The sequence below is a fragment of the Embiotoca jacksoni genome, unplaced genomic scaffold (genome assembly GCF_022577435.1).
Source record: "Embiotoca jacksoni isolate LCO1_2020_lvr unplaced genomic scaffold, fEmbJac1.0.p SCAF_1, whole genome shotgun sequence".
In the NCBI taxonomy this organism is placed as follows: domain Eukaryota; kingdom Metazoa; phylum Chordata; class Actinopteri; family Embiotocidae; genus Embiotoca; species Embiotoca jacksoni.
In genome coordinates, this window is record NW_027185229.1 from 4649644 (window position 1) to 4672600 (window position 22957).

Genomic DNA, 22957 nt, shown 5'->3' on the forward strand with positions numbered 1-22957 from the left:
TATCAGAACATTTATGATCTGAGTTTTGAACTTCCTGGTTCCTTGAAAATGTTGATGTCGAGCACTCAAGTGTTAACTGAAGCAAAAATTTCTGTTTTGTTGTTTTGTTCATGCTTTTGCATTAAATTCAAGACAACTGCAGACATTTCAATTTGCTACATCAATATTTAATAAAAGCATTGTCTAGTGTTGTGAATATAAGCTTTTGTGTCGGGTATCACATATAATAAAACAGTAGATCAGGCAAAGAAGTGTGAAAGCTTTGAATTTTAACATCATTGTGGCCCTTTAGAATTTTTTTTGCTTTCACTAGTTTTATGACGTTTAGACTAAGAAAAACTGTTATTGCTAGATTATAATTATAGCTATGAAGATATAGACATGTGCTGTGTTGCAAATGGCGTACTTGTGTACACTCACTATTATATTATATATATTATATAAACATGCAGTGCACTACAAGTACCAGGATGGTGCACTCAAAACGGTCCAAAAAAGAAGTGTGAAACGCTGGACACTTTTCACCCTGAACGGTCGCCATCTTGGCCACGTAGAGGAAGGGGCGGGACTACTAACAAAATTTTCATTTTTAAATGAAGGCATCTGAGGAAGCTGCAGCTGTTCCTGAACGTTTTCACTACTTCTTCTAGACAGAATAATCAGTGTGTTTAGTGAGTATGTTAAACAGAAGAAACAAAAACACGTTGATTTCTGGGTAAAATAATTAAAGCTGCAGATTGAAACAACACTACTCTGTCAAAATTCCTGCACTTTACAAATAAGAGTCCAAACATCTAAGAACACTTTTTTTGTGTGTGTACTAAGAGAAGCATGTCATCAGGAACACAGAAATGGTGTGCAAATACCCCCATTCACCCATGCATGGCCACGCCCACACGCACACCCCCACACCCTCCGCCCCACACACACAAACACAGGGACCCACCTCCTCCTCATTGTGTACCAGTCTGGAAGTGACCCCGGTGGTGTAGATGCTGCCGCTGGCATCCTCATGGATCTTTATGTTGGACTTCCTGTTGCGACTCTCTGGATCTCTGGTTCCATCAAACAAGTCCAGGATCTCCTCATTGTACAACTACAACAAACCCACATGGTGGAATATGGACAGTGATTACATATCAAGGACAAATACCCTCTCCTACGTGAAATTCTTACACAACTTTTATAATCTAACAGTTTAAGGTTGTTAAAAACTGCTTCTTCTAAATTGTTACGATTTCAGCAGATTCTCCTTTTTCTCTTCTTGGCTAACATAATTATTTCTTATTTCCACACTGCTCTGTAGCCACAGAGGTCAAATTAATGACCTGTTGGAAACCACTGAGGGCGAAAGTCATAGAGGTCAGCTGAAAGCTCAGCTGTTCCCACCTACCGCCACAAACACACACACTCACACTCACACACCCATCTGTTTACCATCAACAAAGATAACCTTTTAACCTTTGAACCTTCAGAAAACACAACAGGGAGCAGGACATACAGGGAAAAAAGCTACAAAGAAAAACGCTTTTGTTTTTTTTGTTAGAGTTTCTATTATAGCATGATTGTTAAAGTAATCAGATCATACACACACCCACACATACAATAACACTCCCCCCGACTACAAGCTAAGCATTCGCCTGCCAGAAACCCCTGGAGGAAATGATTACTTGTCATATTATCTAATTTCTCCTACCCAAGCATCCCTCCCTCGCTCTCATCCATCCTCTACCCCACAGTGATGAGGAGTAATGTCAGAGGTAATGGTCAACATTAATCAGGACCAACAAAGCACAAGCAGACATTCCTGCCCATCTGTCTTCAGGTTGTCACTTCCTGTTTGTAGAAGAGGGGGCTAATCCTGCCGACTCCCTGTTTTGTCCCATCTGGTTAGAGTTAATATCCATCCCATGACACACAAATTAGGAAGGACAAATATCATATCATATGGCTGTTTAAATGTTAGATCAAGTACAGACGTGGGCAAATGTGTTGGTACCCTAACAGCAAAGAAACAATGCTTCATTCCAGTGACACAAAGCTGTGTTTCAGCCAGATGTCGCTGGTCATCCAACAGGATAATGACCCAAAACAAACAGTTAAAACAACCCCAGAATAACTGAGAAAAACCTTGGACTATTCTTAAGTGGCCGTCTATGAGTCTTGATCTGAATCCTATCAAACAAGAGATAAAATGCGCAGTCTGGAGTAGGAAGTCTCACTTTGTTTGCAGAGATTTCCTCTCAAGGTTGTTCAACAAAATGTTATGTAAGGCTCCCATAATTTTTGTCCGTACCATTTTCAGTTGTTTTATAAGTTCATATTCTGTTAAATCAAAAGTCTTATTTTCATCAAACATGGAATACAAAATAATGGATATCGTTTCTCAGTTTCAAATTATTTCAGATGAAATTGTGTTTTGTTTTTTTTATTGTGAAAGGGTACCAACGGATCGCTCCCCATCTGTAACAATGTGTCGTGTGTCACCCACCTCCAGGAACTGGGCGCTGACTTTAAACTCGGGCGGCAGGTTGCCGGCCTCCTGGGCGCGCTGCTTCTTGTTCTGGATTCCCTCAAACAGCTGGTGGACAGCCCGCGGGATGATGCCTTGCTCCTGCTGACCCAGGTTCACATCAAAGCCCGTCCCCATGGTGTAGGTCTTCCCCGAGCCCGTCTGAAACACATTTCATCAAGTCGAGTAAGAACATTTAAATTGCACATTTATACACAACACAAGTCAGAACACAGACTGAACTTAAACAAATCAGATGGACTTGAAATAATTACGCTATTAAAAACAAATAAAAGCAATGATATGAAATTTAAAGAAATTAAAAAACAACATTAAACCCAAACAGCACATGAAGATATACATGAGTAAAAATTAATACTGTAAAACTTTTTTTTATCAAAATGGGGCCTCATCTGAAAATAACAATGTTTTCATTTGAGATTTGAATACAGGTAGTGATGTTGATGAGCTGATCTGTAGAGGGTCAGGAAATCAATTCATGTGCAGTAACCAGTTTTTACATGCATGTTTTTATAGTTAATAGCAGGATATTTCAATTACCTACAGTATGTGTCAATATGTATCTGTGTATGCACTGTGTGGTCTCCTCCTGGTTAGCAATATTATTTTCATTTTTTATTTCATTATTTATTCAGTCAACAAAACTAATTCATGAATTTCTTTGCAAACTTGATATGTGCATTCCCCGCTATATCTCTTTGTTACACTTGATGTGAAAATATTGAATGAACCTTTACTTTATTCCAATCTCTGTGGTTATGTCCATATTATTATAATTTTTCCAAAAAGTACTACACACACAAAGCTGGCCCGCCTTAAGAAAGGCTGTACCTCCTTTAATAGAAGTTCCTGAATAGTTCCTGAAGTTCACAAGAAAATTGTAAAAAGTAAAATAACAAGACCATATTTTGCAGAATAATTGAAAAAGCTTCAAGATACAACAATAAAGTTGGAACTAAATTGGTATAGAGTATGATTTTAATCCTTGTGTTACCAGCCACAGCTTACTCTGAGACATGTGCATGTATAAATGTTTAAGTTCATGAGATAATGTACTGTATTTATTCTGGAGCTCAATGTTGGACATAAAAACATGTAGTTATGTCTTTTGAAGATTGTCCCAGAGTGTCTGGAATAAATGGCTGACGGGACGATCTGGACTGTGTGTTAAAGATGTGATTATGTTCCCTGACTTTCAAATGCATGCATTTAATTCCAGAGCAATTTTGAGAATTTAAATCAGAGAAGTTATGAGTCATAAAATCATTCAATAAAAATTCCAAACGTTAGGACTCAAGTCTCACTGTCGTACCTGACCGTAAGCAAACACGGTGGCGTTGTAGCCCTCGAAGCAGCCCTCGATCAGCTTGTACACGGAGGCCTGGTAGATGTGCTGCTGCTCTGACTCGATATCGAACACAAAGTCATACGTGAAGGCCTTGTCCTTTCCCAACAGGACTTGCGGTTCTCCAGGTGTGACCAGCGTGCACACATGGCAGCCCTCTATCTTCTCCTTGGCCATCTGAGGGCGAATCCTGAGAGAAGACGACGGAAGAAAAAAAGCAGAGGCGCTCAGTTAATGAAGGAAATGATTATGATAACGATCATAAATTAAAAAGTATAAAATGATTGCCAGACAGGCCGCTGATTGATCCTGAAGTGTTGTAATGTTTAATGCATCATGCAGATGAAGCATGACAATTGGATCCGGCACGGATCACATGCTGTGAAGATGAGAGCACATAATGAAGAGCTCACAGAAAGACGTTCACATCAAAGCCAAAACTATGAAATAATGATGTGTCCTTAAAATCACCTTTTCCTTTATGACAGTAGACATTTAATCACAGACGCCTCTGGCAGGATAAAACTAAACTTTTGTTTTCTGCTGTTTCTACGATGATGACATTTTTTTACTTGGATTTCACCATGAAACTGGGCTGCCATAAGAAACCATTACATATAATGTGAATCCAGGTATACAACACTTTTTGATATGCAAAACAGTTTCTTCACTGCTAATCCACACAAACATACCACAGCCAAAAGATTTCGGTGTATTAAAGGAATACTCCGCCAACTTAGTGCACTTCTACTACAGTGACAAACAAAAAGGACTGAAATCGATGCAGCTGAACCAGAGAGATTCACTAGCAGCTGCTAATGAGGCCTGAAGCTTCTGAGCGTCAGCAAAGATAAGAAGCAGGCTGTGCAGGTCCGGTAAGCTCACTAACTCAGAATCAGCCCATGTTGACTAAAGGGACATTTTTTAAGATAATTTATCTCTCCTTCTCGAGCCACAAACGATTCACACAACTTTATTTCACATAATGCAATAGTATTCACCACCTAAAAACAGACTTTGATGTGATCTGTTCCACTTTTAAAGTGGTCTGTTCGTGCTTTGAATTAACATGCTGCATACTGGTGTCTAACATCTCTTAATAATCATGTTCCACACGCTAATGTGCTTGTGAGTTTTGCACTTTTTTGCAGTCGAGCATTAATGGACAAATGTGTCCGCGTTTTTGTCTGAAGTTTTTCAGATGAAACTGTTCTGATTCTGGACAAACTAGACATTTAGAGCATCATTCAGGTTTTGGAATTTGTGGCACATCTGTCCTGTTCTCCAGCTGTGACCAATGGTATCACCAGTAAGGCATTGCAACCGTGATACAACAAAGCCAAAAGGAGTTAAACTGGATATCCAAAAGCTATTAAATTACATTTTTACATAATTGGACCCAATTAAATGTTTAGATAAAAAAATTGAAAAAAGACACAGTTTGAGAAATACCAGGGAGTTGAGTGTCTTTATGACAAAAATTAAGATATTACACAGGGTGTGATATATTTCCAGCTCGTTTACAACATGAGATGTACATTTTCTCTCATTAGCAGAGTCTCCGGTTCGACTCCCGGCCGGCTGGCCCTTTGCTGCATGTCATACCTCTGCTCTCTTACCCACATTTCTCTATTGCAAATTTCCAATAAAGGCAAAGTGCTAAACAAAATCCTAATTTAACAAAATGAAACTTCACTTTGACAGACTTGAAGAGAAAAGCAGAGCAGACTTGTCCGAATCTGTGGCCTTTAACACAAAAGACAAACAAGAGAGTGCACATACAACTTAAGAGGGTGAAACTAAACAGACATCAATGACAGAAGAAGAGACCTTAAGCACAAAGCACAAACAAAAACAGCACATCTGTTTGTGCTGTTCATTAACAAAGTCAGAGAATGTGTAAAAAATGAGCTATGAGGCATAAAAGGGGCACTTCTGAGAAAAACTGATTGGAGTTGGGCCGCTGATGACGGCAAGCTAGACAGGCGCGTAAGTCATAATGAGAGCGGCTGTTAATCCTCCTGCTGGGTTTCCCACCCTGACAGGTAGTTCACTGCAGTTAATTGCTTTCACCTGACATCCCAGTTGTAAAATAACCTCCGATTTGATGAGTCCAAAAGCAAGCAGCCAGCCGCTGACAGAATGAGGGCCAAGTGTTTAAGTTGAGGATAATTTTAACTTGTTTGCCGGCAGAATGGCAGAAAGAAAGGCTCGCAGGCAGGACAGCTGATTGGTTTCGATGTAGCTGTTAGAGAAGTGGCACTCTTTTACACGCTTGTGCTGCAGCGCCATTTAATTGTGAGAAAACTTTACAGAGAAATGTTGCTGTCATGCGTTGTACATAAAACAGGCGATCTGTCAGAGGTACAATGTGGACACAGTGGGGAGGTAATCACTTTAAGCTGTGGAAAAAGCCATGAGCCAGCAGTATCGAAGCACTCTCCACATGCTAAAACCCCCCACCCCCAACCGGTTCAATCTTCAGGGGATGCAAATCAACTCCCCCACACACTAAGACTGTACCAGAGACTCCCTATGGGATGCTGCAACAAAGACACACACAAAACACACACACATGCCATTCAAAAGCTACAGAAATCCTCAACCACATACAGCTGCAATCGGATAGTGGGCATGCCACAAGGACACACACACAGCAACTCTGGAAACAAATGTTGTACACACACACAGTTCAAAAACAACCTACTGTACTATCTTCTATTCACACATGGTTCCCCTCAAGCATGCATTAAGTACCACACCCACCTCCAACACTCACAGTAAATCCCTTCACCACACATCGTTATGGTGCTGCAGACACACACACACAGAGCCAACAACGGCCTCCTCTGGACCTCCTTCAGGATCCGAGGCATCACAAGAGTCTTCCAGGAAGGAATTAAATATATTAGAGGATTCCGATTGAGCAGCAGCCCGCTGAGACTGTGACTTTGAGAGCAACTTGCAGACAGATGAGTTCCTTTTATTACTGGAAGTGACCTTGACACTGAGGTTAATGTATCTGAAAACCACAGATCCAATATGAGCGCTGTGGAAGCCAGTTATTAACATAAAGTGGATATGGCAGAAGAAGAGCACCTGCACAATGGACCGAACGACAACAGGACCCTGTGTGTGTGTGTGTGTGTGCGTGTGTGTGTGTGTGTGTGTGTGTGTGTGTGTGTGTGCGTGCGTGCGTGCGTGCGTGCATGTGTGTGAGCCGCAGCTGTATAAAAGGTATGAAGGTTATTCTTCTCTCCTCTTTTCATTGTTTACACTCAATTCTATCGGTCTTTTGTGTGTAATGTTTATCGGCCAGAAGTCCTGGGTGTAACATTTGACTGCAGACATTGGTAAAAAAATAAATAAATAAATAAGAAATAGAAAAGAAAAGAAAATGTAGAGACAATGAAAGAGAGAGAAAGAAAGAAAGAAAGAAAGAAAGAAAGAAAGAAAGAAAGAAAGAAAGAAAGAAAGAAAGAAAGAAAGAAAGAAAGAAAGAAAGAAAGAAAGAAAGAAGGAAAGAAAGAAAGAAAGAAAGAAAGAAAGAAAGAAAGAAAGACATGAGTGCATACCAATTGCAGTAAGGTTTGGCACTGGGTCAAATATACTGGGATTGTTGAAGTATTGAGCGTCACACATCCATTTAGTCAAACCTCCAGCTGTGCGATGCCACATTTTGCAGCATCAGTCCTTCCCCCATTAAGATAATTAACTTTTCATCATTATTTAAAAGAGAACATGCCTGCAGTTCTCTCTGAATTTCATCCCAACACGTTTCCTGCAGACAGTTCAGAACATTTCTGTTCCTATACGTCGCCCCGCCTCATATCGACGGACCACCGACTGACTCAGCCGCCACGGCTCTGCTGCGAGGGACGGCAGGATCAATGCACTTTGTTCCTCCACTGAAATATCTCAACAAATATTGCACACTTTTGTGGTCCTCAAATGATGAATTATATTGACATTGGCTCTTCCTTTAAATACCACCAGCAAGTCTGAGGTTCCACTTCTTTGTTTTTTGAGCACGCTAAACTCCACATGATAACCAATATAGCTGCTTTCATTGAGATTATGAAGATGTTAGCATTGAGTTAAAAGCACGCTTGCATTTCAGTAGAGCCTCACAGAACCACGGGCATGACTGTAGACTCTTAGTTAGATTAAACCGTATTATTATTACTGTGTATAGGCTGCAGTCTTAGGTCTTAGATGGTCATAATCAAACGTCTGTCAAATTTATGATTTAAGCTCGTCCTCTGAGTCTCCTGTCTATCTTTCTCTTCATCGTCACACACAAAGAGTAAACACACCAGAAGGGCTGAATTCAGGAAAGTCTTGACAAGCTCTGCAAACAGGAATATTAAAACATGTCTGACACACACAATCACACACACACACACACACACACACACACACACACACACACACACACACACACACACACACAAAGAGACACCAAAACCAACAATGACAGCCTGCCGGGGATCCTTGAGGATAAGAGACGGCAGAAGAAGTAAAAGCTCTCAATAATCAATCCACCCACCCACACACCACACACACACACACACACACACACACACATACAGTCACGCCATGGCTCAGCTGGGTGAGCGTTTAAGCCAGCTGCGCCAACAAAAGGCGGGATCCATAACATCGATCGGAGGAGCAAACGTCTCACTCACAACAGACACAAAATGATATTAGATCACACACACAAAACAGGACATTTAGCAGCTAAAAATAATCCAAAACACCATAATTAAATGTGTTTGAGACGGAGGTGTGCAGGACCACACAGAGAAGCAAATTGTGGATCCCTGATGCGGCAAATTAAGGCGTTTATCTCGTATCATCTTTGCACACTAATAGAAAAACGGTTCAAACACCCCGGGGAGTCAACAAAGTCCCTAAAAGAACACGCACAAACACACACACACAACAAACACACACACCTGCTTGCAGAACTATATTTTATACATACAATCCTCATACACAGATGAATGTGACGGTGAATATAAATGTCTTCCCTCATTGCCCCGATGTTTCATCAGAAATACTAAACCCAATTCTGTCAAACACACAAACAAACAAGCACACACAGTCAGAAACTCATTATCCACCAGCTCTGAGGGAATTTGCTTATTACAATAATTACCCAACCCTAAAGTGCTAATTAGGACTAGCAACAAAAAGTCAAACAAACACACATGAACAGAGAGCGACTGCCATGTCGAACTTTGATAGCAGCAAAATGCACTGATGCGCGACTCAAGAGTGACGTTATCTACGACGTGTGGGAGGCGGCGGACTCCTCCAAATACTGAACACGGTCCTCCAGACCTCTCTGACATTTACTGCAGTTCTCCACACATTAGTTTGCATGAAAACAAGTTGAAAATAGAACGAGTCATGAACCGAAGAGAGGCATCAAAAATCAGACATGTCGACACGCGAGACACACTAGCAAACATCTGGACTTCACGGGTTTGGAATAACAGTGGTTGACGTGGATTTAAATGTATTTATTTTTCTGTAAATATTCAAGTTGCGACAAAACAAATTACAGACTAAATTTATTGGTGCTGTATGTTTGTCCTCAGTTTGTTTAGGCTTCATCTTTAGATCACCGACATTTTAAAGTGTTGGCAGGACATCCTACAAGTTCTTTTGTGTTCTAGAGGGACGGCGTCATTCATAAATCCAGCTCACAGGCCAACAGCATCCTGTGCAGCTTTAAAGGGATGCTACGGCTATGAGAGATGATGCCACTTGTTTTTCCCATAGTCAAGATAACGTCGGCTTTTGTGAGAAAACTATGGGTTTTACAACTTCTCTATGGAAGAAATGAGCCGTGGAGAGTCTAAACTAAACTTAATGATTGTGTCTAAGTCTGTGTATTAAACCTTAACACACTCAAATTTCTGGGTTTGTGCATTAAGTATAAAAATGGTCATAATCAAGATTTCCTTAGGAAATCAGGAAACAGTGAAAATTTTACAATCTATTTTATTCAGGCAAAGCTCGTGTTGTTTCTTGTGCTACGACAACAATAAACAACACTAGAATTTTGTCATACAGTGTAACAATTTAAAAAAAAGTATTTTGTAGTTACTCGAAGGAAAACAAATCTGAGATTTTAAGAATAAAATCCAGACATTCAAAGAAAAAATATTTATTGTTATGAGAAAAAGTCCTGGTAGTACTGAAACCAGAGCAAAATAATCTGTAATATTAAAGGTAAAGTAATAATATTTCAATAAAGCTGCAATTTTAAGAGAGAAACATTTCAAAAGCTTTGTCGTGCATTATTACATCAGCGCTACAATATATTTACTACGTACTCAAACGCTGATGCACACAAATACACACCAGGCGTAGTCGGCTTTTTTTTTCCTTCAGCTGGCACACTTTATGAGGGTCCGGTTTCCTTGGTAACTGCACAAACCGCCCAGACTCCTAATGTGCGATGGCTGCATGTGTGAGCATATGTTTGTGTTGACACTCGTAAAGATATAATGGCATTCTGGTGGTGTTCAAATTGCAAATTGCGAGTGCTTAATACCCCATTAAACCCAATTAAAGAGTGATCTTCACCTGAAACTCAACTGTTGACCTACAATCCAAATCCAATCCAGAAAATAGCCTGGACCCAACGCCAAGTCTGTTAGCAACAAGGAGCAAGCAGCAATAAAACCTGCCCGCTGTGATCGCTGCCAGTGACAGCAAGTGCCAGTAAAGTGTGTGTGTGTGTGTGTGTGTGTGTGTGTGTGTGTGTGTGTGTGTGTGTGTGTGTGTGCGTGCGTGCGTGCGTGCGTGCGTGCGTGCGTGTGTGTGTGCGTGTGTGTGTGTGTGTGTGTGTGTCCATTCTCAGTCAACCTTCAAGAACAGGCCGGTGATAGCCAAAGAGCTCATTTCCCTAACGTAAACACTCCAGTAAAGACACACACACACACACACACACACACACACACACACACACACACACATAAAAAGACAGAGTTAATCGTATTCACTTGAGCTGTGAGTGTTTCAGGGCTCTGTTGTCTCTCCTCTGGCGTAGAGCCAGTGGAGGAAGCTACTCTCTATTAACACTCTCCCGTGCTTTGATGCTGTCCATTATTTTTAGTACAACATCTATCTCATCAAATTTCTCAATCAGAAACTATCTACACAAGATCTTTTTCCCATCATCACCGCTGTTTCTATCTTACAATATTTTTAACTTTATGATCATTGTGCAGTAAAGAGGTTCTCCTTCTGTTTCTGTGCTCTCGTCCACCTCCTCACACCTCGCCTTGTTTTGAGCCCTCCCTCACTTTGTTGCCAATGAAAACAGACTATCAGGACAAAAGCTTGAATGGCAGAAGTGGCCTGCTCCATTTCCTTTTTCTCCTAATGACACAAAAGACCAACCACTGATGTGGACTTTTCCTCGCTCCCTCACTTCCCCTTCCTCTGGCCATCTTTCTATCCAACGATCAGATGTCGCCTTTATAATGGAAAAACACATATGCAACACTTTGTGTCTGCTCCTTAACAACTGTTTCAAATGCAAACACACCATCACAAAGCAGATCCAGTAACTGTTGACAGATGACGCATTTGTCAGTCTGCCATCCAGTAAAGGTTACGCTGACGGGTGGAGAATAAAAGCTCTACAGGTGACCATCTGTACTGAGAAGAGTGACAGAAAACCAGCTTTACACTGTAAACCACATGTAGGGAGGCAGTAGATTAGGATCGATGAAGGAACAGGTGATATAAAGTAAGAGTGCTGATCTAAGATGAATGTCCAAGTCCTTCAAGATCCTCTCAGAAAAACCAAACATTAACAATTGTTAAAATGACAGAGATAATTATCACCGAAACACTGGAGTGTTTTACCGACTTTTAGCTTACTGTTTTGGTTTAATGTTCCATGACCAGTCACACAGGCAGCTGTTTTTAGGGAAAAGAGGATGAAAATCCTGCTATCACTATCATTACCTCCTCTGTACCAAAGACCAGAGAGACAAAGTTAGCAACTAGATGGTGAACAAAGTGGAATATTATGCTATATAACACCCTTTTGAGTTGGTGGAGTCAAACACAGAGCTAAAAGAAAGATGGATATAGGACTTAATGTGTAAATAAACGACTGGTAGGATGGCTATGTGGAGTTTGGTCTGTTCAATCTCAACAAAAACTTCTTAAATAAAAAATGATAATAAAATGTCATTTATTTCAACATATTTCACTCAAAAAGATTCATTGCAACTGGCAAGAAATTTCCCCTTGGGGATTAATAAAGTGAAATTAAATTTTTTTTTTTTTTTTTTTAAAACACATATCCTAAGAAAACCATTGAAGACAGAAACATATAACATTGGAACCGTGTCCATCACAGTGTTGTCTAACAACTCATCATTGGTGCAAAACAAAATCTGATCATTTTATCCATGTATCATTTCAAACAGATTTAAAATGAAAAATACAGTACATAAAATGACAGATAACACGTCAGGTAATATCAGTTTCTAGTTAAAGCAATGTTAAAAAGATGAGTTTGAAGTTTTGCTTGAAAAGTTTTTAGTTAAGTCGACATTCTCAACTCTACAGGAGCTTCGTGACGTCCGCTTGACCCGTATGAACTAAATGTAGCATCACCAGTGGCTTTAGTCCTGGACCAAAGAGCAGTTAATGCGCGAGTCAGTGATATGTTAGGAACATAAACTGTGAGGTCAACGAGGCAGCCAGCGAGTTGATGAAGTGAAAATGATGACACTCCTTAAAATCACTGTGACAGTTTCTCCATACGACGGCTGTCAGAAATAGCTGGACGAAATGAGCCCGTTTTGGTATAAATGGATTCATAAATGTAACTGAATCTGCATCCTAAACAGAAACCCAGCCCCATGCCGACGACCTGCTCCCACCCACCCCCACACCCCCTCTCCTCTTCACCCACATGGTTTGAAAAAGTAGAAGATAGCGAGGATTAATATCCCCCTGTTGTCTTCCCATTCATTAATAACCACTCAGCAGAAAGACGAGTGCAAAACCTGTCATCGAACCTTTTCTCCTACTTTCACACACCTCATTTCCATTGTGTGAATGATGGCTTAGACAGTGGGTTCCTAAACAGCATTGTCCATTACACAGTGTTTGTCTGTCGACTCATCGCTGGTGCAAAACAATGGAAGAAGTAAGGCTGACGAGCAAGAGGAAAATATGTTCTTTGTATTTTAAGGTGCCCTTTCCATTGAAAATGTGTGTTCAGTCAATGTTGCTTCTTTTTGATGTTTGTCTTTCTCCATGCAGAATTATGTTTGTGTAGAGTTTTCACATTTTTACCCGAAAATTCTTTTAAAATCTAAGGAATTTATCCGCGACAATGCTACAAGTTTACAGGGCAATCCGGTTTCAAAATGCAACTGAAACCAGTGCAATGTCGAAACTTGGAAATGAGAATTGAGGGATGTTGGAGACATCTTTTATCTAGTGCTTAAACTTTTGTCACAAAAAAAATGTTTCCAACTGTAGATGCCAATTTAGAAATGTGTAGCTAAGTAACTAAACATTTCTGCGGAAAAATCCAACCAGACACAAATTACTATTGAAAGCAGAGGGTATTTTATATATTTCCCAACATGCCTAGAGGGGATTATTAAGTAAATGGATGCCAGCCGCGTGTATTTCTGTTATTAAACTCTCCGGAACAGTAATTGTGCCGCAAAAATTCCTTTAAGAAGATGTGCTGCAATCACCTATACAGCAAGATCTACAATTATATCAAAAGCATCCTTAATCATTCTCTCAAGAACATTTGTTGTACTAAAAGGTGTTGCCCTCCAATTCCTGGCCTGTCAGTGCCTGTCGGTGGGAGCCAAGTGGTTTTCCAAACAGCTCCAGGATGCCTCCCTGCTGACTTCTCTGCACCACACAGTCAGCTGCTTGGCTGTCGTCTCCAAAAAACACACCACAGTCTCCATTTCTTGTAAACCCCAGCAGCACTTTGCTATGAAATAATGCATGAGCACCTCACATTAATCAACAAGTCAATCAGCTTGATATCAAAGCGTACATGAAACGGTTTCTAGAGCTGCTGCCAAAGTCGAAGCTGTGCATACTTATTAGCTACTCTCCCAGCTGTCTGTGAAAATCAACTTGAAGGAAAATCACTTCGGGCTCTGTGAAAGTTACCGCCATATTTTAGAACACTTTTTCAACCCCACCCCAAAAGAAAGCTGCTTTTCCTGTCCTGCCATCCGTGTCACAAACACAGTGCCAGCAGCTGCATCTTTTCACATCAGCAAAGATATTTCCCTGCAGACAAGGTGGGACATAAAATTATAGACACAACAATAAAATTAGTAAATCACAGATATATTGCACACATCAAATACCAACGAGTCAGTAGGTAGCACCGTTCTTTTAGAAATAAAACATGATGAGAAAGTCCCTCTTATTTTCACTCACAAAAATGGCATGATAACTGTTTCCAACATTGTAATAACCAAATACAACCCTTAAAATCGCAGTCTCTATCTACTGACCAGAAGTGTCTTTCCCTTTCTATAAAAGATTAACCAGCCCGACTGAGATTACGTAAACAGGAGCACAGTGTCTCCATCTGGTTCTGTTCTTTTTGCTTGTGCCATATCTCCGATTAGTGCTCCATCATTATCAGAGTTCAGATTAGGATTAGCCCAACGGCCACGTGGGTTTGTGTGTGTCCACACCACGCAGTTGGATAACAGCATTTTCCAGGTAAGAGAATATATATTTTTCCTTAATGTATTTTTTATCATAGAGAGAGACTCAGGAATGCATTTTAGTTACATCAATAAAGAAAATCCATAAAAATCAGTGTAATTTTCAAGATTTAAAACAAGTGACATAACATCTATCTGAACTAAATGTCCAGTGTGTGTCTCCTCTCTTGAACTTGACGTGACTGACCCAGCTGTGCTCTTATCTCCGTCTACGTGAGCATGCCCAGGTCATGTTCCCAAAGCAACCAGGAAAAGATAACTGAATGCAGATACTCACAAAGAAAACAACTGTGTGAAGAAATGATAAGTAAATACAGGCCAGTTTCTCTTTACTTAAAGGCAAACCAGAAGGATGCTTACTATAAATGACACGTAATCAGGATAAAAGTAAATTCACCAATAAAAACAAGGTTGATCAAAAAATGGAGACAAAAATGTATGCATTTTAGGTCCCTGGGAAGAGAACGATTGCTGCAATTATATGGAGTGCATCCTGAAGCTCTTCTTTAGGTCATCAGGATTTACATTTAAGCCTCTTTCAAAGCGAGAAAAGCCAATGAATTTGACTTGGACATCAGCTGAGAGGATGGTTGTTGTAAATCTTTTGTGAAAAGTCAGTTAAAGGCATCCTGGCAACTTGTGATAGCAGCCTTTGTCCCACTGTACACCTGATACAAAACTTCTGAAAAGCTGTAGCAGTGGAGCTGATTAACACTCTTTGAACCTATTAATCTCGCTCTCATTCTATCTGCCTCTTTCATGTTCATCTATTTTAAAAGAGTCAAACCAATAGAAAGACAAGGGGAGTAAGAAAGAGGGAAAATGAGAGCCGGAACAGGAGAAGGGGGATGAAATGGCAATTCATGAAGATTGTCGCATGTTTGACATGAAAAGCCCTGAGAACTCAGGAAATTGCCTCGGCCTATTTTGGGTTAGGAGCTCTGGGCATATCAGTGACTGTGGGATGAAACGGGAGAGGCCCCGAGGTGCAGCAATGGATGGAGGCGAGGCCGAACTCTGGCTGCTGAGGTCAAAATAAAATGAGCAACAAAACAGAACGGATGACAATGGAAGCACATTTATATCAAGGTCAACTGGTCAGTGGGTGGTCCGAAAGATCTCCGAAGAAGCAGACAGAAAAGGAAGGTTTTCAGACAGGTTTAATAGTTTAATCAAAAACTATAATATATCAGAAATATATTACATGTTACTATCATTACATTCATGACTCACAGAAAATAAAAAGACTAAAGCTATGTTCAGACTGACAGCTTAATCGGATTTTTTTTTTGTCAAATCCAGATTGTATCCAGATTGATTTTTGAAAGTCTGAACAGCAAAAAAAAACCTGAAATGAGATTTTTGCAATCCGGACAATCAGTACATTTGAGACTGATGGGAATGTTACTTTTGTAGGTTTTTTTTAATCAAAAAACAAAATGCCCAGTTCAAACTTTGATCTGCTGGTGCCGCTACAGAAAAAAAATGATGGGATCACTAAAATTATTTAGATTTATCCTCTGGGGATCATCATCATCATCATCATCAATTTTTTTGCTAAATTTTATAGCAATCCAACCAATAGTTCGATATTTCAATGAGCAAACAAAGCGATCGACCTACAGACCAACACTGACTCCCTATATAGTATATTTATTTAGCCTACATAGTATACAGTTTAAAATGATACCAAATGAATGTCATCAAGTGGGGCTCTGCATCCTAATTACTCAATTCACTTTAGTAGCGGAGAAATGAAGATTTCGAATTGCTAATCTTAATATAAGAATCCAACACTAATGAACATCTTGTGTTCTCTTGAAGCTTTCATTAAAAAGTCTATTCATCACTGTTAATACACAAGCACAGTGCAGCTGAGAGAATTTGAATATTGAGCTACAGTCGGCATTTCTGTGCTGTTGTCCATTTAATCAGTGCCCCCATTGATTTTCTGGATCAGCTGTCAGCAGTGATTCCGCACATAAAACCATCAACTGTCTCTCCCTCCGATCGAGCTCCTCATCTCTCCATCTGTCTGCCGCTCTATCCGTCACAATCTATCCAAGACACCTTCCCCATAATGTCTGCACAATGCTCTTACAGTAATCAGTTAAGCGTCTGTGCACGGGTCTAATAACAACACACACCCGCTCTGCCATAATGAGTTATGGAAGCGGGCCATTCACTCCAAAATCTGTCTCTCGCTTCGGTCTCCAATCCTCCACATGGGCCCGATATCACAGCAGGCTAACAGGCCGGTAGCCAAACACACACACACACACATTATGCACATTCAGAATTTCATACACTGGTCCAACACTCTCTAAGGGGATTGCAGGAATAACCAACGGGCTCCTGACTGCGCTTTGTCCCTGGCAAGGTAGGGTCATGTTAGCTGTGAATGAAATGAGCCGGCATTAAATGAAAGTGAATGAGGGCTGAGAAATGTCTTTTTTGCAAGCCTTGACCTTGGCCTCTGATACCAGGAGAAAAAAAAAAGATAAGTGAACACAAAGACAGCGGGGTTTTTGAAGTAAGTGGTTGTCTCAGGTGGGAGCACCGCAGGAGAAAGCACTAATAAGGACCACTAGGACAAACTGATGCAGTGATGCATGAAGTAAATATAAGGGAACGCTGACCGAGTGTGGAATGAGTGGATGGGAAAGCACAGAAGAGCGTGCGCATTATAAGCGTGTGCAGAGGAAGTGGGACAGTGGTCGCAGGAGGCTGGCGCTGGGCGGGGACAGCTGGCTCGCCCAGGTGGTAGCAGGCAGACTGGAAGTAGCGTCTGTCTCGTTGCCACGCTGACATGAGCGAGCCGACTCTCACGGCGTTAAACCCACAGCAACGATCACATATATGCAAATACAGAAAATATTTTGTTCGGTTAAATTTTTCTTGGTCACAGTGGGCCACACACAAACTCGGATTTAAGGTTCACACATATTTTGTTTGGTCCAAAATAGCAGGTGAGGAAGGTGCTTCAGACACCGGTCTGCACCAAATGAGATGGTCACATCTGGTTAAAACTGGACCATGGTTCAGTTTGTTCGCAGTGTGGAAACATAGACGTTTAGACCAACTACAGGAAGGCAGGCTATCATCACTCAATGAACAATAGAAGAAGAAAAAGAGCCAGAAAAGACTTAGAAATGAGCTGTGGCTGAACATATAGAGGAGAGGACAAAGTATTTAAGTGTAAATTGGTTTTAATAAAAGAAATCAAAGCTTGAAAAATGCCTAAAAATAACCAAAGCTTACAACTTATTTTCTGTTAGGAGGTATAAAAATACCATAACAATTGGAGTATTGTTGCAAAAGAAATGAATCTGTCCATTCATTTCTCTGCAAGTGGAAAAAGCTACCAGCTGAATTGACAGTACACCAACATTTGACTCACGCGGTCATACAAAGCAATCAATATCAAGAACAGGGCGGTGGGTAGGTCATGCAAAGTTCTTTAGTGTGCTTGAGTTCTTGTTGTGAAGTACGCATACTTTAAAGAGCGAAAATATCAGATCAATCAGTATCCAAGTCAATATTTTAAAGACAAAAAGTTGGTCACTGAATCAATGAAACAAAAATGTCATATCTTGTCCAATTTCAACTTCTTAAACGTGATAATGTGCTTATTTTCTCAGTTTTAGATATTAAATGAAGGAAATGTCTTTGATTTTGGACAGTGTTTGATATTTTATAGACAAAATAGTAAACATTGGTTGAAAATGTCACAAATGATGAAAATAATCATTGCAGCTCTTCTCCCTTTACAAAGTTACATTAATATAAATTTCATCAACCATGTAATCTTATAAACTGGTCCAACCCCGTCAGCATGGAAGTGAAAAGTCTCCATTGTAGCATCATGGAGACACAAAATAACTGAAAACATACACCAACAACCAACCGCTGCATCAACAGGGGATCTTTACTTTGTGGAGTCCTCCTAAGGCTATAAATTCTTTAAGCATTCATTGTCTGTTGCATAATCATTTGTGTTAACCATGTCTATCAAACTAGCCTCCCAGGATGGCGACCCCGTGGCCCGAGGGACCGCTGCCAATTGGTAACCGGCGTTAAAAGCGAGCAGCATTCACACACTCTGTGCACATCGGTTTGACTGGTTGCGTTAGCATGCAGTGCACAAATGAGCAAACTGGTTCATCGATGTTAGCATGAGTGTTTCTATAATCGAGCCAGACTTCAAGGACAGAGTTGTCCTACATTGTCTGGAAAGAGCTAGGTCGAATCCTCGAGAAAAATCAACTAACGGAATAGTAATCTACCAACATCTCCGTCGGGGATTCATTTTCAAAAGACACAGCCGGCGTCGCAAGTTGAAGGCTCGTCTAAGCACACGGGTGAGGCCTCGTTGTTTATTTTTTGTCTCTCGTCCTTGAAGCTGAAAGAATGAATAGACATTCATGCCCCATGACAACAAACCAGCATATCAAAGGCAAACGATTCAGAGTGGGATCTTTGGGACGCTAAAGGTTCTCAAATATCTCATTTTTATGCTGATAATATCAGGTAAAGTAGGACAGAGCTGCGTGGAAAGCGAAACAAAGCACACATGAAGCATCAACTGTGAAAGACGTTGGCCGGGGCTTTAAAAACGGAGCCATCCCAGCCTGCGTTTATTTGCTGTCAGAGCACACCTGCCCTCAGGCGTCTCACGCAGACAAAACACACACATCGTGTTTAAAGGTCTTTGACGGGTCATTTATCTGAATATGTGCAGTGTAATACTAATATTCATAGTGTTAACAGCAGATATGGAATAATGTATCATTCACTGTTAAAACTAGCTCAGTATTGATCTTCACAGCACACTGTGCCACTCAGGAAGAAAGTAACTTCTCACTACCGAAGATTAGTGATTGAATCCACGTTCAGTTTCAGATGAGCAGCTCCCATTGTTGCAGGGGCACATCAGTCCGCATCATCAGAGCTGATTCTGGGTCAATCCCCACCCTACCCCTCCTCATTTCCCCTCCCTCTTCCCCCATCATCTGCTCTGTCTGCTGCGCCAGGGGGGGCAGGGGGAAGGGGGGAGGTGGAGGCACGAGCAAGAATCAAATTAGCTTCCTTTCCTGCATTTTTATGACAGACAGTCTTGTCAAGGTCAGGGAGGTGCCACTCCTGCTCGATCTCAACGATCTGAAAGAGAGCGTGAGAGGAAGTGTTTTTTATATGAATGCGCTGCAGCTCCGTGACCGTGTATTACTTTGTGGTAGGTCATGGAAATACCAATAAAACGAATGGTGTTAGGAACATATTCAACAGACAGAGCCCAAACTATCCCACCATTGATTCAATGTATCACCAAAGTGGAAACTAAGAGACCAAGTGCACTAACGGATCAGAGAGTAAAAGTAGAGCGGGAACATGAAGCAGCGCTTCACAAAGACAAAGAGCCAAAATGGGCTCATTTAACATTTCCTTTCACTTATCCAGCGTTTGACACCCTTACATATGTCTGCATGTGAAAGTCATGTTTTGAATTTGCTGAATGACATGTCCTTAAATGTGAATTTATTGTGTGAAAATGCATTTCAATGTCATATTACATGAGAAACATTTTTTTTTTCATGTTGTTTTGCATTTCATATGTAAAATTCATGAATATTTGTGTGCCTGCATGTGAATTTCTCAAAAGGTGAAGTCCCATTTTACATGTTTAAAGATACACAGGCCTATGTGTGTCTTACAACCATACAGAATACCCAAAAGACTCATGTTGAGGTGGTGTTATTTCAATAATTTAAAGGTCACAAGTCAAACAGGCCCACGTTCCCACCAGATGCCTGCGTTCACCTTCATCTCAGCCACAGCGTCCAGCCGGCGCTGCTGAGCTGCAGCCTGCTGCCGTGACTCTGCGTGTCGGTCTGCGTGTCGGTCTGCGTGTCGGTCTGCCTCCCTGCAGGGCCGCTTCGCATCACCACCAGCCTCCGTCTGTCAGACAGCATCCAGCAGGAGTGCTAATGTAGTCAGCCACGATGTCTGTCGCGTTTGTAGCTTCGTGAACTCAGCCAGAGGCTGCAGACTCTTTTTCTAAGGCACATGTGAACGTGTGGATTCTCCTTTTATCTCGGCGGAGGTCAATGAGGTATATATTTTGAAAAATGGTCTATTACAACAAGGTGTGAGGCTAGATTATTCTGCCATAGCTGCATTTTTCTGATTGTTAGCGTCTTTTATGTGGATCATGCTTCCTGAATTTTCAGAGATGCGCTCACTTTTGAGCCGCGCCTTTCTTATGCAGCTTTATTCATCACAATACAGTACAATACAATTCCAGGTGAAATGTATATTTAAAGCTGTACTTGAGTACGAACAAGTGTGAATTGTAAAGTCTGTTGGACGCAGGGACAAACCGCAGAGGATAATCACCACTCACAGCAACGCCGAGCATTTTAGCAACGTGTCCTTTTTCACTCAACCATCTCAACATCATTTTCAACTTCAGCAACACGCTGGTAAACAAAACATTGAGCAGCTAAAGAGACAACATTTCCTTGAGAAGGTAGAAGAGACCAAAACAGACTTGAAATGAATGTTACTGTTACTTTACTGCCAAATAAGACTTTCTATGTCAACATTACTGGGGGATAATAATGTGTGTCAGTGTTAGTTTGTTTCAAGCCCCAAGTGGCTTAAAACAACTAGTTAATGGAGGTTTAAGTTGCATTCTGTCTTTCCACGTGCTAGCATAGTGCTGACTATGCAACCTGCAAGATGTTTCCATGTAAAGCCTCGGAGAGTTTCCAGGAGCTTCTTGTTAGTGTTTTTTGTAGAATTGAAGAAACTCTGAACTTCAGCAGACACAATGTTTACCATGTGTTAGTTTAGTGCTGCTCACATTTGATAATTAGCAGCAGTAACAAAGGACAGCTAACACCAATGGGAACATAACTAGGTATTGCACAATAAACCTGTAGTGGACAATATTTGGAATTACACTGTAATTACATGTAATTTCATCAGTTACTATTTCAAGCTGATTTCAGCTGTTTGGCTTTGCCCTGCTGTCACCTCCTGCCATTCACACACAGCAACACAAAACAAACTCACAGACACCAACTCCAGCCGTGATTAAGCTACTTAGCGTTGAAGTTGATTATGGGCCAGCTGGTCTCACACACACACACACACACACACACACACACACACACACACACACACACACACACACACACACACACACACACACACACACACACACCATCCTTTATCTGCACAGCAGACACGAACGGCAGCCCTCCTGAAACATGCACAAACACGTCGCACACAATCTGGCACAAATCTAGAGATGCACACATCTTAAATATCTGTCTCTCCAAGCTAACTCATCCTACGAAATATAATTCACTTAGATGGAGTGTGTGTGTGTGTGTGTGTGTGTGCGTGCGTGCGTGCGTGCGTGCGTGTGTGTGTGTGTGTGTGTGTGTGTTTAAAATTTAAAAAGCTTCATTTGACAAAGTAGAAGGAAATAAAACTCTTGAACTTCTCCCTCCTGCCCCTGATACAGTGTGTCATATTACATTTCCAGTACAAAAAGAGAACAGATTATAATTTGTAACAGTTCAAAAAGAACATTTGGTGTTAAAACAGAGAAGTAAATAAAGTCTTTACAGTCTAGACACAACACCTGAGGGCCTCCGTCTCTCTGCCTCTTCCCCTCTCCGCGGGAATATAGCAGACATGTGCAGCTGTGCCCAAATTATTCATCCACTCCACTCTCAGACGCTCACACACGCGCTCGCTCACACATATGAACGCACCCATGCGGACGTGCGCCGATTGTACGTTTGGCTAACAGCTCATATTTGCACGCTACAGTAGCCCTTTTGACATCAGGCGAGACACTCGCTCCTTTTTCCTCCCCAGCCCACCCCAACACTGCCCACCACCCTCCTCTGTCTCTTCTCCTCTTTGATTTCCCTTTGAATTTATTATGTTGAATTGCAGGAAGCATTGCTCTTTTCAGAAGACGGAGAGCAGTTCATAAAACAAAAGGCGACATCTGAAACGGACTCAGATCCCTCCTCCCCCCCTCCCACCTCCTGTCTTCATCCCCTTCCTCTTCTACCTTACTCTCTAAAATCACAGCGTGGACTTCATCCACATTTACCCTTCAATTCTCTGCCCTTTCTGTGTGTCTTTATCCATATGTGAGTGTGTGAGTCTGTGTGTGTGCAAGCTCAGCAGACTGCACAAAGACCTGCAGTGACATCAGACTCATTCACACTGTGTCCTCTGTCTGTGCTCACCCAAGAGGTGCTCTGTTTAAAAGGGCTTCTGCTAAAAACCCTTCCC

The 22957-nt window shown here is 41.2% G+C and overlaps 1 protein-coding gene across 4 annotated transcripts in view; it reads right to left on the reverse strand.

The window, feature by feature from the left end:
• The window catches only part of kif21b (kinesin family member 21B), a 60131-nt gene that overhangs the window by 31407 nt on the left and 5767 nt on the right, over window positions 1–22957 (reverse strand). For all 4 annotated transcript variants that reach the window (XM_069157359.1, XM_069157340.1, XM_069157350.1 and 1 more), the window contains exons 2-4: window positions 3846–4068; window positions 2492–2674; window positions 947–1096 (exon numbers count right to left, since the gene is read on the reverse strand). In XM_069157359.1, the coding sequence (XP_069013460.1) occupies window positions 947–1096; window positions 2492–2674; window positions 3846–4068 (556 nt within the window). The remainder of the gene's footprint in view (window positions 1–946; window positions 1097–2491; window positions 2675–3845; window positions 4069–22957) is intronic.